The 15,584-nt window shown below is 45.0% G+C and overlaps 1 protein-coding gene across 2 annotated transcripts in view; it reads right to left on the reverse strand.

The window, feature by feature from the left end:
- Positions 1-10,301, reverse strand: part of AHDC1 (AT-hook DNA binding motif containing 1) — a 157,512-nt gene extending 147,211 nt beyond the window's left edge. For both annotated transcript variants that reach the window (XR_011026297.1, XM_068269256.1), the window contains exon 1: positions 9,835-10,301. Coding sequence is in view for 1 of the 2 variants with exons in the window: in XM_068269256.1 (XP_068125357.1) it covers positions 9,835-9,895 (61 nt within the window). In the remaining variant the exon portion in view is untranslated. The remainder of the gene's footprint in view (positions 1-9,834) is intronic.
- Positions 10,302-15,584: the final 5,283 nt, after the last annotated feature.

The raw sequence follows: 15,584 nt of genomic DNA on the forward strand, positions 1-15,584 counted from the left end.
GCTTTAAGGTAGCCAAACATCTAGCGATGATGGGCAGATTCGACCAAGAGAAATCTCTCTCTAAATCGAATCTGATTAGAGAGAGATCTGTAGGCTGCCCATACACCGCAGGCCAATTCCCAATCAATTTCATGCTGAAATCGATCCAGAATCGGCATTGTGACACCGCATCCAACCGTCTCGTCGTCCCAACGCTGTCCGTTAATGTTAAGTGCCCCCCCCATGCATGTTATACATTACCTGTCCGCGACCTCCGATATTCCCCGATGGCTCCGGGCGCACTCTATTCTTCATATACATGCACCACGTGTTTGCCTGCTAACGTGCCCGCGTGTAGGACGTCTGATGTCACACGCGCGCCCTTACTAGTAGAGTGGAATGCGCCCACAGCAGCGGAGGACAAGTGGAGGCCGTGGACAGGTAATTTATAACATGCACGGGCAACAGGGGTGGGGGGAGTTCACTTAACATTAGAGGGGCAGCCCTGGGAGTTTAGTAGCGTTTGATCGTCCCGAAATTGCTCGCCGTTACTGCCATGCACCCAATCGACCAAGTCGGCCCAACAGCTTGTTGCATACATGATCGACTTATGTGACCAATTCGCACTATCCGCTTCGATTATAATAATCGAAACGGATGGTCGATTGAATGCCAAGTCGCAGGATGTATGGCTACCTTAACAATGATCTTGAGAAGATCCAATGTCAATAGAGATCATATAAACCCAATGACCATGAATGTAGGCAAAAGTGGACTAAGGCCCTTGTATGCTGCCTTGCCATGCAAATCTATGGAAACTTGCACAGTTCATGTGATGCAACATGGTGCGCCAGAAGTATCCAAATGTCCACAATGCTGATGCAAAGGATGCAGTGCGTTACCGTACCATCCATGCCTACCATAGATTATGCAGCATTGCAAGTCTATGGGCAACGCAGCAAGTGTGCACGAAGGGAGAGCGTTGCGACATGGCTATGCGCGTGGACCAACGCGAATCCCAGTGACGTACTACCTGCCCAGCAGGGAGCACATGCCTAGCTGGGGGCGGCGCTATGCATATTACCCTGTCGCCGCAGGGTTATACGAAGTTTGTTTTCTGTGGTGCATCGCACAGCTTTAATTATGTTTGCAACCGGCCTGAAAGAAAAATCTGACTTTTGGAGCAGCAGCACCCCCTTCAACAAGGATAAACATGAAATCACTTGACTCCCAGAGCGGCCCGAGTGGCGTTCTTTGGAAACAGAAGTGACGTTATCCAGTTACCGGAAGCCACATCAATCCAACTGAACAGAACCAACTCTTCGACCCGACCAGCAATGTGAATATTTTACCAACCATTATCATGGATGAAGCAATGCTGGGAATATCATGTCAATTTGAATGACTAACATTTGTAAAACAGTTAAGCGTTCTTCTCAAGTGCTGTCTGTTTTAAAAAACTTAGGAAGGGGAGCCACAGGAGGAGCCAGTGAGAGAACTAATAATCTGCAAATAAAATAACATTGCATAATCGAAGGACTCCTGAAGATTTGTATATGACATAAAATAACCCTGAAATATCAGGTGTTGCGCAGGCAGTATCAATCGGATACGGAAGAACATACTGCATGGACCAAATCTAAGTATAATTGAAAGAAAGTATAGAAATATACAAATAACAATGGGATAAGTAAATAATAAAATAGCAGTAACTGCTGCTCACAGGCCACAGCACGCCATCAGTGGTCCATGCCTGCATGCATTTATGGTCATCGGGTCCATGTTATCACAGGATCATTTGTTTTGGGGGGCGTTTTGGTAACCTGTTAGGTCTGCTGCACACCAAGAGCGGTTCTGAGCGTTTTTAAAAGCGCTTGCAGGGGGGAAACCGCTTGGCTAATGAAAGTGAATGAGATGGTGCACACCAGAGCGGCTAATTTTTTCCCCAAACTCAAACTCGGGTCCTGCAGCACCTTTGCAGTTTTCTGAGGCGATTCAGCCTTAATGTTAAGTATAGGAAAGTGGAAAATTGCTCTGAAAAAACGCAAAATCAGAGTAGTTTTCCAGGCGTTTTTGTTACAGTAGCTGTTCAGTTACAGCTGTACTGCAGCAAAATATAAAAAACGCTCCAAAAACTGCTAGGCATGTTTAGAAAATCGCTCTGAAAAAAAAACTCTTCAAAGACCGCTAGCATTTACGGATCTGCTAGCGGTTTTTGGTGTGCGCTGGCCCTTACTTTGGAATTAACAGTAGGCTCACAGCAGCAGGAATACCACCCATTCAGTATATGCTCCTCTGCTTCCTGATCATTACTAGGGGTGGTCAATGAGAGCCAAATAATTACATATTAATGAATGATTGTGCAGACTCCTAAAGCTTGAAAATGGGCCATTAAAATTCAAGCTGCATAAACTGGCCTACAAAATTTGCATAATTCTGCATCAACTCAAATGTATTTGTATCTCATTGACTATCCCTATTCATTACCACTAGAAATCCCAAGCTTCATGTTTCAGGCTGCATGCATACTGTTCTACATATACTGTGATGCTGTTACTACTTGCGTAAATAAAATAAATAAATAATGTGTTCGTCCCAAGTCTAACACGACTGTCACATTTTGAAAATGTGAGTAATATTTGTACTTGTACACAGACAGGTTAATGGTTTTGTCCCTATGGATGGGGAAAGGGGTTATGCAACAACCACTTTAGAAATTACATACAATAACAACAAGAAGTCATTAAAAAATAATTGAGATAATAATAGAGAATTTCAGTTGTACAGACCATTTTTTATTAATTTATTTACATCCAAGAGAGTCACAGAAAGTACTTTCAGGGTAAAGTGGATTGCTTATACAGTAAGATGTGTTTACTAGATATACTTATGATGTAAATGCCATGTACAGTAATTATGTTGCATGTTCCCCGACAACACAATCACAAAAGCACATTCTACAGCAGTGCTTATCAAACGCAACATCAAATGCTGACATTACTCTATTAGATCCCAATCAAAACGCAACAAAAGAGTTCAAAATACTTAAAGTATAAACAAAAGTTTAAAAAACAAACCCCAAAAAAATAAATTAAAAACGCTAACACAGGGATTGGCAAATACCAGGAAAGAGGAATTTTTTAATAATATATATATATATATATATATATATATATATATATATATATATATATATATATATATATATATATATATATATATATATATATATATATATATATATATATATATATATATATATATATATATATATATATATATATATATATATATATATAACTCCTAAAGTTCTTCCTAATTGTCAGTGAAGCCAGCTTTAGAAAAATTTCTGGCTCCTGGACTGTAGACTACTTCACAAATTTGGCTGGATAGTATAATGGTTAAGGGCTCTGCCTCAAATCTCGGCTCTGCCTGTTCAGTAAGCCAGCACCTGTTTCAGTAAGGAGTTTCTTGGGCGAGACTCCCTAACACTGCTACTGCCTACTGAGTGCGCTCTAGTGGCTGCCTCGCAAGCGCTTTGAGTCCGACAGGAGAAAGACGCTATACAAATACTGCCATTATTAATATTTTCTTACATGCAGTGTAGTGTCAGTGCTTCTGACACTACCCACTAGTAGTGATTGTCACTGAGATGCAAATACCCAGTTGATGCAATAAGCCAATTGTATGAAAATGAATGCAGTTTGAAAAATGCCCAATTAAGGCCTCTTCTCCACAAGCTGCTGACAAGTGGCGAATTCACCGCAGGTCAGCTGCTCCCATTCACTGACTGGAGGTTTGATAGCGCTCGGCATGGGCGACGGAAAGGTTGCATGTAATTGCAGCTGAATGCCGCTTGTGGTCGGCATCCGCGAATAAGAGACCTAAATTCAGCTTGGTCCATTTTCTAACAGCATAAAATTAAATAAAAATTTGCATCAATTTGGGATTATTTGAATCTCAATCATGCCTTTTCACTAGTGATAACCAGTTTTGTTAGAGGAAAAAAAAAAAAAAAGAAAAAAAAAAAAACATGTGCAGAACAGTTCCATTGTGATGAAAAGTCCAAGTGTCAAAACATGTAAAATGATCTAAAGAGGCCAAAAAGTACCATATTTTTAGACTATAAGACGCTACTGACCATAAGACGCACCTAGGTTTAGGCTTCTTGCACACAGGGACGTTACAGGCACACGTTAGTGCAGCCTGTAACGCTCTCCCAACGCACAGCAATGTAACACAAGTGGGCTGTTTACACTGCCCACGTTGCGTTACATTGTAACGCAGCAAAGTGCTGCATGCTGTGCGTTCTACGCGGCTAAGCCGCGTTAGACTGTTTGCACATGCTCAGTCATGTTGGGGAGGAGGGGAGAGCGGCCGGGCACATGGCTAATATTCACTGCACTCAGTGACCTGCAGTGTTTACTTCCTGGAGCGGCCGCTCTGTGCGGCGATTGGCCGGGAGGGACCAAATGATGCCACATGCGCCCAAGAGTACGCATCACGGACGCCAGAGTGAGCTGCACAACGCGGCTCACTCCGACGTCCACACCAGAGAGCACCAGGCGTTGCGTTAGGGGCACGTTATGTGCCCTATAACGTCCCCTAAACGCAACGTCCTGGTGTGTAACTAGCCTAAGATGACAAAAACCAGGGGGGAAAAAATATATACTAAACCTGGGGCATCCATGGTGAATGGGTCACTTTTTTCTCCTTGTGTCCTCCAGTGTCCTTCTCTATGCCCCTTTATGTCCTTTGTCCCTTGGTGTCCCCGTGTCCTCCGTTTGTCCCCCCCATATCGTCCTCTGCATGGGCACAGTACAGGGAGCCCCCGACATAGCGCCGGGTTGGAGATTCGTATTGGCAGGTGTTCACAAGTCAGAAACTCTCTGCATTTGGACTATAAGACACTGACTCCCCCCCCCATTTTTGGGGAGCAAAAGGGAGTCTTATAGTCCAAAAAATGCAATGTTTTCAACAAAAATACAACAAAAAATGGCATTGGTAGCTTTATGTACAGTGCATACTTGTTACATACATGTTTAGATCTACAGGTACCCAAAGTACAGGGAGAAAAGGAGACAATATTGAGATTTTCCATGCTCTAATCGCAATCAAAATGTGTCATCTAAAAATTAGACATCATTTGAAACAACAGACCAGACTACTCCTCTGGTCACTAATGGCAACAACTCTAGTTTTCAAAGTGCATCTACATATCTTTATTTGGTAGTTTCTCTCATAAATCAAGCCGTACACTGGCACTAAAAGGACCAATGCTTGACATACATCGATTTTTTTAGCCAATTCAATCAATCATTTTCACTCAACCTTTCAGATATCCACCATAATATTGGTTTGCTTTCAGACCCCTTTCACGCATGTAGCGTCACAGTACCAGTGTTCTCCCCAAGACCTATCGGCTAATTTTGGTGAGCATCAGGTTGTCATGGCTCTCTTATCAGGGCAGCAAAAGCAGAGGTGGGGCCATCCAGCAGAGCAGTGATTAATAATTAAGGGGAGGATCACTCACTGGCAGCTTTCTGGACAGGCTTGTAAGCAGCACCAGTGTACAGTGCTGCTGCCCCCTAGAGTTTGCTGCCTAAATTACCATCGTGCAAACCTGAATCATGCAATTCAGGCAGCAAACTCTAGGCTGCAGCAGCACGATTCACTGGTATATTAGACCATCGTCCCCCAACCCTGTCCTCAAGGCCCAACAACAGTACATGTTTTGCAGAAAACCACAAACATGCACAGGTGAGGAAATTAGTGTCTCAGCATAGCTGATTAACCACCTCTGTGGATGTCTACAAAACATTCACTGTTGGTGGGCATTGAGGACAGGGTTGGGGAACATTGCATTAGACGATCTTTCTCAAACACTCTCCCACTGCTGCTGACAATAGGACTGGAGAGCTGCAAGTGTGTGCAGGATGCACACACTTGCATATAATGATTCGTAGCTTTCCTGTCTGGCCTCGCCTCCTCATGCTGCTGCCATACCAGAGATAAGCTTCTCTTGTCTGAGGTGTGGGTGTCTGTCTGTACGTTTGTTTGCATCTGTGTGCATGTCGTGTGCGTTTCCGCATGTGAATGAATGTGCACACAGCAATCACGTGTCAGAGGAGTACACTGATACTCTGCAAGGGTACTGAAGGAGCACTATCAATTGGGTGGAGACATGGAGGCCCAGCCAGCTCTGGGGCTCTAGGCAATTTCCCAGTTTGCCCCTATGGAACTGCTTTGCACCAATGGAAGCAATGGCCCCTGTATTTCCCTGTCTCACCCCATCCAGCTAATTTTTCATGGCAACCTGCTGGAAAAAAAAAATTCTGGGGAAACACTGCAATACTATCCCCCGCTACAGCTCATCGCAGTAGCCATTAGTCTATATGAGACAGGCCACAGTACCTGCGGTGGGCGCAAGTGCTCCAGGTGCCACAGGGCAACACAGAAGCTGCAGAGGGTTACAAGATTGAGAAGACGAGATTCTTTGGAAGTCCAGTGTTAATTCTACTTTTTTTTTTCTCCCTCAACAGTCGCACCACAGCTATAATGTGTGGTGCAAATTTCCAAGGCCATTGTGGTGAAATCACAGCGCCACAGTTTGCAACAAACTTCAATCGATTTCAGGCAGTTTGTAAACAGTGTGCTTGGACATGTTGGAAAATCTCTGTGAAAGTGCGTGAGGAATTGATGGTTGCATGGTGTTGCACTGCAGCAAGCAGTATAATATTTGTGGTTTGATCGATGCTTGACAGACATCTGCTGAAATCTAATAAGATGAAGCGTAAAGCATGGTAATGAATTACTATTCAATTGAGTGACTTGAAATATTGTACCGTAATAGACCCATGTATGCCTACCCTTCTCAAGAAATTAATAAACAGACTCATTTTTAAGGTTAGTTAACAGGCACACTCAGGTTGACCTATCCCACCTGTTCATTTCTGTAATGGAAAGAGGGCATTCAGGTAAAATCTAGTGCTCTAAGAAGACACAAAAAAGTAGCAATCAGCTGTGATTATCCAGTGTCAATAACTACTGCTGCAGAACACAAAGAAGAATATATGCTACTTCTCATAGACACAGGAACTGTTGTACGATTCAGTCACATCAAACATACATACATACACGAGAGAGAGAGAGAGAGAGAGAGAGAGAGAGAGAGAGAGAGAGAGAGAGAGAGAGAGAGAGAGAGAGAGAGAGAGAGAGAGAGAGAGAGAGAGAGAGAGAGAGAGAGAGAGAGAGAGAGAGAGAGAGAGAGAGAGAGAGAGAGAGAGAGAGAGAGAGAGAGAGAGAGAGAGATTAGACAGTGCTTTGCTTGCTGTTAGAACACACAGTGAGCATAGAATGTGCAAACCATTGAGTGTGTGGGTGGCTGGAAGGTTGAAGGTAGATGGTAGAAATCAGTTATCTCGGTCTTAACAATGAGCTACCTTACAATAACCATTACATCCGATTTTGACACAGGCATCTAAAATTACCTCTGCAACAACATTAACCCCGACTAAATGTATTTATGAAAGAATATAAATACAGATAGTATTGTAACGAGCTGCAGCCTAAAATAATCTAATTGTGAAAAAAAAAAGGAAGCCTTCAATTCTAAAAGCCTAATAATTAAAGCAGCAACTCTTCAACAGGGCTTAATATTAAGCCCAAGACACACCTGCAAGTGTCTAAAATGACACAGGAAAACTTTTAGTAAAGGATGCAAATAGAAAGCCAGACAATCACAAAGAAAAAAAAAAAACAACGCATCCACTATTTAATACTGCCTTTTAAAATTAAAGAACAGTCTTGCACACTAAAACATGGATTTCATTCGATATAACAAAAACGCATGCAGCATTTATTTTATTGCAAGCATAGCTTAACGACATATCTACACACATCCTAGCTCGTAAAGCATATACCATATTAATAAACTCAGTAAATAACCAGTGTTTGTAAGCTAACAAAAGAAAGATTTGCACAGATACAGCTTTGCTGAACAATGCTAATATCAAGCAAGCCAAAGAACACAGTAATACGCTACAGCTAATCATCAGCAGTATAAATTGATCTACATATTTGCAAAATCCACATATACCTATCTACACAAAAATGACAGCTGCCAAATGAAAAACAACCAGTTACGCTATAATCCGTAAATAGTCATAATTTCAACATGAACATTCACTTACTTCTGACTTGCCTCTTTCGTTCTACCACCTCAAGCTCCTGCAGACTGTGTAAATGTAAATATGTATATATATGAGTGTGATATTTCCCAGGTACCTCCCCTTCACGGTGATTGGCTGTAAAGCCCTCAGTGTCATTGTTTTGCCTGGGACACAGACACATTTTATATAATACACACAAAAAATAAACAGTTTAACACAGGAAAAGGGAATCTGCAAGCTATCTTGTTCAGTGCATTTTGGAATAACAATTTCTCTAGCAAGACTTCCACAGAGAAGACATTTACATCACAATTAATATTGAGAATGCTGCATATTCTCAGGAATATTAAGCAAACACTAAATCCACAGAAATTATCAAGGCACTGCAATGCAATTTTACTACCATTATGAGAACAAAAAACAAAATAAGACATACAGACTGACCATTGTTCTCTACCCTGCTATACCTCCAAGCTCTGTTTTACCAAAGGGGTTAAAGGAAAGGGGAGAAATGAGAGGCACTCAGACAATGAATGTCACCTGAGCTGGGACACATGTCCCCTGACCCTACGCCCCTCCTCCATTCCTGTGAGGGCATAATGGCACCTTTTAATTAGCACCGAGGGGGAAGGGAGGGGAGTTGAGGGAAAAGATGACATGCTATCAGACCTTATTTATGGTACATAAATAAACTGCAGTAAAACAATGATGTGAAGGTGACAACTAGATATAGAGGTGATCATGAGGAAATGGAGGAGGCTGCAGTTCTCATCAGATAACAAAGCAGTTGAATAACTGTGCTTATCACTGACAGCAATAAAAAGGCAGATTTGTTCAAGAGTATCTATTTATATAGAGGAACACAGCAGACTGTGATGCCAATGACTGCAGACTTGTAAAATGTATACTATCAAAGATTGCATATACAGATTTCATGGACCATAAACATATGTAAGAAGGCAATGAAACTATAGTATCTAGAGGGTGTGTGCTGAAAGACACACGGGATTACACTAAGGTAGGATTTAATAATTAAAAAGAAAAACTCCATAACATGGAAAGGCCTGCGCACTCGTCATTGCACTAGCGTCAAACAGAAAGATGTGCAGTGAAAGACATGCACTGAGCCTTTCAGATGCAGAAAGTGACAGACACGTCACATGTGTATATACCATTCCAGGCGCAAGATAGAGCTCCCCTCGGGGATCGGGGAAACGAGACACACAGATCTATGGACAGAGCATAGCGCAAGTAGCCAGAAGACAACTGGCAAGAGAAAATCCAGGCACAGAAACTACAGGAGAGAGGATAATGGAATGGGATGAGTGTGGACTCAGAGGAAATAAGAGACAGATGCTGCTGTGTGCACATCATCCGCTGGATTAGACACCCCCGGGTATACAGAGTGGAGAAGAGGAGAGACCCCTGAGAATTCCTCCTGCTGACACGTACCGCAGCCGTGCAGGAGAGAGTGGCTTCTCCCGGCCGTGTCTGCGCACTGTCATGGCTGGACACTGGCCACGCTTATTATGCTCTGGTCCATGGCGAGCTCCGCGCACACACACACACACACATACATACACAGCGCACACACACACACATGCCCCGGGATAACCCTCCAGCAGTGGCCGCCTCCCCCTCCATTCCACCCTCCCTCCTCGGTGCCCTCTATGCCCACACTGACCGCTCCCCGCCGGCTGCTCTCGGCCGCTCATGGCTGCTCCAGGTCCGGGTACGCTCAGCATGGTCACATCATCCCCAAGCCCCGGCTCAGTACTGACTCCCCGCAGGGGGCGGTGTGGAAAAGGTTCAGCTTCGGCTCCCCCCACAGGCTCTCCACAGGCGGCTGGCTGAGCTGTGACAGCCCGGAGTCCCCGGTGTGCTGCTTCTCCCCTGCTGCCGCTCCCGTCTCCACAGGGCTCCTGAGTGACTCGGCGCTGGCGCAGTAGCCTGCACAAGCTTCACGTTCTTAACTCTCGTGCACGCGTGGCCAATGCTCTGCCAGGTAGTCCGGTATTTCCCCGGTCTCAGCGCCGCTCTCCCCTCTCCGCCGTATCTCTGCGTTGAGAGCCTCTGAGCCACCTCCGCCCGCCGCTAGCACCGCCCCCCACTCTGGGCCGATGAGCATGCTGGGGCATGAAGTCCACCCCGCTGGGCCTCTCACAGGAGGAACCGTAGTTTGATGGGAAATGTAGTCCGTGCAGGCGGATGAAATCTCTGCGCATGGGCAAATAATGTTTGGCGAGGGAGCAGAATAATTACGTAACTCTCATCACAGAATGCCGGGAAATGTAGTGTGACTTGGAACTATAATGTTCGGGTAAAAGAATAATGGAAATATTAGGTACTATTTAGTGAACTCACTACTTCTGATGAGAGCGATACAATTATTTTAGAAAGGCACACCTGGAGACTTTTACGTGTTTTGTGCGTGATGGGATTTGTAGGCTCTTGGTGGTCAGAGGCACGCTGGTCTGTGTAGTTTATGTGGTTGGACAGCAGTGCACAGTGGAAGTTGTAGTGTGTAAGAGGAAGCTGTCTGCGGAGTGCATGCATACGGCCAGATTTGGCTCCTTGGGGTTTGTTTGTTTTTTTTAGTTGTTTTTTTTTTTAAATCTTGTAAAGCCGACTTTTTATTTGCATTTTTCTATACCTTTGGAGGTTTCATATTCATAATGTTTAATACTGGGAGTATGCACTTCAAGTAAGTCTGGCTTGAGAGGCAGGAGCGTAGCAATAGGGGTTACAGAGGTTGCAACCGCATCAGGGCCCTTGGGCCCTCCCTCAACTGCAGTATTAGGGCTACCAGACAGCACCTCCAGGTATGTATGGAAGAATGTGGCATCCAGGAAACTTACCAACCAGCACAAAGACCTGTCCTGGATGGCCATCCGAGGGGGGCTGCCCCTGAGGACCTTCATGCATTCCAGGAACCTGTGCAGATACAGATACTGCCCCTTGTGCGTAGTCCAGGAAGAAACATCGCTGCACATTTTCTGGGACTGCCCGTACGCACAGAGGCTGCTGGACCCCTTGGGACAAGAACTGTCGGGTGTTATGCCAAGAGAAGCGATTACACACTGCGCAGTGATGTATGGACTTTTCGACGGAGATCACTCAGAAGAGAAGATCAAGGAAGCTTGGCGCATCATGTGCTGCTTTAAGGACGCCATGTGGTGCGCCAGGAACAAGTTTGTACGACGGAGGGAAATGATGTCCAGGGAGGATGGTCGCAGACTGATCCACAGCCTGCTCAGAGACTACAGCCTCATGGACTCTCTGGAGGAGCCGGACGACGACTGATCTTCACAGGTTTGTCCTGTCTCCCCTCCTCTCTCCTTCATGTGTGTTAACCCTCAATAAAGCCTCAGGTACACCCTTACCCTACCCCTCTTTTCCCCTACCCCACCTGTCGCTTGTTGATGGTAAGTATTGGTTAAGCTGTGGCACCTCGGAGGACGTGCGGATCATTGCACTTGCTGTGCACTACACGTCAGACAAGGGGCCACAGAGAAAGTAAGCATGAGCCGGCAGGGGCATGCAAGAAGGACGGCTAAAGGCACTTTGCCCACGGTCGTCCTTGTGTATCTCCCTCCCGGTAGATACTTAGCCCATGAACCCAGTTGGCAACAACTGGGGCAGGGGAGCCCTCTCATGCCTTCGGGAAATGAGAGGCCCCAAGTGGTCCCCGAGCCTCTGGTGAGGGGATAAGGGTTCCACTCCTCTCCGAACCTCGGTTCGGGGGGGAAGGGAACCCTTGGGTCCTTCCCTTTGAGAAGGACCCAGAGGGTGCCGCATGCCTGGTTTTGTGGCAGTGTTATAAAGGCACTGTCATTTTTCCCAGGTGTGCGGCTTTAAGCCCTAGCATTCAGGGCCCCTGTCGAAAGGCGGGAGCCAAGGAAGCACAAAAAAAAATTTAGCTCTTTATTGGTCCTGTGTGTGCTCATAATAATGACTTCTATAGATAGTTTGAATAGTGGTAATCATTAGCAAACTGTTTTCCATCCCTTGCACCTCTGACGCTGTAATTGTCAAGGCTTGGTGTAATTGCCTTCTTAAAACAGAAGGAAATTTGCAATAATTCAGTTATAAATGAACATTTGTGGTTACCCACAATGCACACCTACTAAATATGCAAATTATCCCTTTCCACCCTTGTTAAGCCAAGCAAGCATCCAGAACTGCTGGTTTATAGCAAGCCTATAGCTTTAAGTTTTACACAGCCATATCAAACCCACATGTAGACAGCCTGTTTCAGACTTTTGGTCCTCATCAGTACATGGCAGGGATTGATAAGGCTGTATGAAATAGGGCTTGGACCAGTCCAACAGAGTAACCAAGCAGCTCAGGGTGACCCAAACTACTAGGAATGTATAGGGGGATGAAAGGAACCAAAAAGCCCTCCTACTAAAAAAGCAAAGCTTGGTGTAATTGCCTTCTTAAAACAGAAGGAAATTTGCAATAATTCAGTTATAAATGAACATTTGTGGTTACCCACAATGCACACCTACTAAATATGCAAATTATCCCTTTGTAATTGTCAATGGCAAGTTTTAGTGGGGGGGGGGGGGGGGGGGGGTTTACACTGAATGTAAAACTTGCATCGGGGCCCACAGTTCCTTAGCTACGCCACTGTTGAGAGGAATATGCATGTTGAGCGATGAGTTAGGAATGGGATGAAGTAAACTGTTCATAAAGGATGATATAAGCGAATTTTGGCTGTGCAGTGTCAGCTACTTGACTTCAGGTGGCCATACACTGATAGATTTGATGCAATGGGGTGAAAATGAAATGGTCGCGCATCTAACCAAGATGCACCTGATAAATACTCACTGCATAGGGCTAAAAAGCCTCTCAAAGGCACAAGTGTGCTCATTGCAGTGGAACAGGTGCATTAAGAACTAATGCATCTCACAATACAAACAATGGAAGCAAATCCATGCGTTACACATTATCCGTGGGACCTTACCCTTCTCTTATTGAGAGAGACATGTGTTCCACGCTGCAGAGCATGTTAGCAGGGACGGCTCGTGCAGCCTTTTCTCGGGGTCCCCACCCTATCTAAGTTTAAAATCACCCAACAAGATAAGGGTAAGGTCCCCGGATAATGTGTAAAACGCATGGATTTGCTTCCATTGTTTGTATTGTGAGATGCATTAGTTCTTAATGCACCTGTTTCACTGCAATGAGCACACTTGTGCCTTTGAGAGGCTTTTTAGCCCTATGCAGTGAGTATTTATCAGGTGCATCTTGGTTAGATGCGCGACCATTTCATTTTCTCCCCATTGCATACACTGATAGATTTGAAGCAGATTCGACCATCAGATAGATCTCTGTCAGATGCCTGTCAGGTCGAATCTGATGGGAATCTATCTGATGTGTGCCACAAAGTAGGAACAGACTTCCGATAGATTTCAGAAAATTGATCTAAAGGCATAACTGCACCATTAGATCCAATGCAACTTCTATGGGCCATCGATCTGCTGCCAGCAGCAGACCGACCTATATTTTCCATCCTGATGTTTAGATTTAATCGGCCGCAAATTTGATTGGTGGTGTTATCAGCGGAAAGTTGGTCCTGTTATCGATCAGGAGCGGTTTGGACACATACACACAATACGCCTACACAGTTCTGAAGCCCTCTGCCACCGTGTCCGTGCTCCCATCACTGACAGCGCATGTGAGGGCTTTCGAACTGAGCAGGCACGCAAACTGCACAGACACGGCGGCTATTGCAGACTACTACTTCCTGGGCAGGAACAGTGACCCAGTAGAGGGTCGGGGCCAGGTTCAGACACTTTACACATGACTTGGAGGCAATCGGAGTAAAAAAGGAGGACGCAGTCCGCATCCCAGCAACTTTATACAGATAAATAGATATTTACTTTTTCAGCATTCTCACCTCGGCTATCCCTTAAATTTATTTATTTATTGTATTTATTAAGCGCCAACATATTACGCAGCACTGGAAAGGAAAGGAAACTAGAGATAAAAAAAAAAAGTTGTATACATACCAGGGGCTTCCTCCAGCCCCATGTGCAAGGATCACTCCCACGCTGCCGGAGGACGGCGGTGTGGGAGCGATCCGTGCACATGGGGCTGGAGGAAGCCCCAGGTATGTATAAAACCTTTTTTTTTGTCTCTGGTACACTTTAAAGCGATCTCGAGCCGAAGCTCGGGTTCAAAATAAGATGGTAACCTGAAGAAAGGGAAGCCCCAGAATCCTATTGAGGCATCCCTTTGTGGTATAATGTCCCCCGTCGCTGAATACGACTCCCCTCCGCATTAAAGCCGCACAGCTTCTCTTCCTGCAGCTTGGCCGCGCGTGCCTGCATGCGTAGTAGCTCAGAGCCAGCGGCTCCAGCTTACGCGGGTACACTTTAAGCATGGCCAATTTTGATTGGACTGTGATTGGTCAATTGTACCACCTCCATGTAATATGAGGGTCAACAGATTTTGAATACTATCAACAGATTGTGTAGGTGTAGGAAATGTCCATACTACATGGAAGTGGTAAAATTAGTCAGTGATCTGTATGTCTGATGCTGGGACTTTCTTTCACATGATATGGTCCTGTCCACTTATACAGGTATACTGGGCTCAAGTGACAAAAATGTTAAGCAAAGTCTTCAAGACCCATGTCAATGCAGACCCGAAACCACTACTACTGGAAATTGTAGGAGAGATTATTAATTATAGGAAGGGGGTTATTCTATGGTACACATGTTTCTACACCCAAAAATTGGTGATACTAGTTCTAGCTTCACTTCATATGTACAGTGATGGTTGTCACTGTGACAGACTGCATTGAAAGTGGGTGGTGGGGGAAGGATTCAGGTTATTTCTGTACCTGTATTTTTTCTGTTTTCTTTACCGAAAGTTCAATAAATTAAAAAAAAACAAAAAAAGTCAGTGACTGGACAATCAAAATTGAATGTGTGTACCAGGCTTAAAGCCCCATCTACACGATGGGACATTGCAGCGATCCGGCGGCTCGATTAGCCGCCGGATCGCCTCTTCCGCGTGCCCACCGCGTCCCCGCTCGCCGCGCGTGCGCCGGCATCAATACCCGCTCGATTCCCGCTCGTCCCCGCGCCGCGCCGCTTATCTTCCGCTCGATTCCCTGCCATTGTCCCCTAGCGGGGAGCAAGCAGGCTGATGCGGCTCGATTGATAAGGAGCATCGCGGCCGCATCTACGCGTGTAGATGCGGCTTAAGTTTGACTTTCCCTCATTTTTCAATCTGTAGGAAATATCCTGCAAAGCTTATCAGATTCAGAAATGAAGGATTACTTGATACGCCTTAGTTAATTAGTCATTTGTTCAAGATTCTGATTACCTTCATGCAAAAGTCTGGTTCCGTCAGGCCTGGAACCCACTACAAATCGCAATCGCTAGCGTTTTGTATGAGCGCTTTGTAAGCGATTTTATGAGC

Source organism: Hyperolius riggenbachi, chromosome 2, assembly GCF_040937935.1.
Source record: "Hyperolius riggenbachi isolate aHypRig1 chromosome 2, aHypRig1.pri, whole genome shotgun sequence".
Lineage (NCBI taxonomy): Eukaryota > Metazoa > Chordata > Amphibia > Anura > Hyperoliidae > Hyperolius > Hyperolius riggenbachi.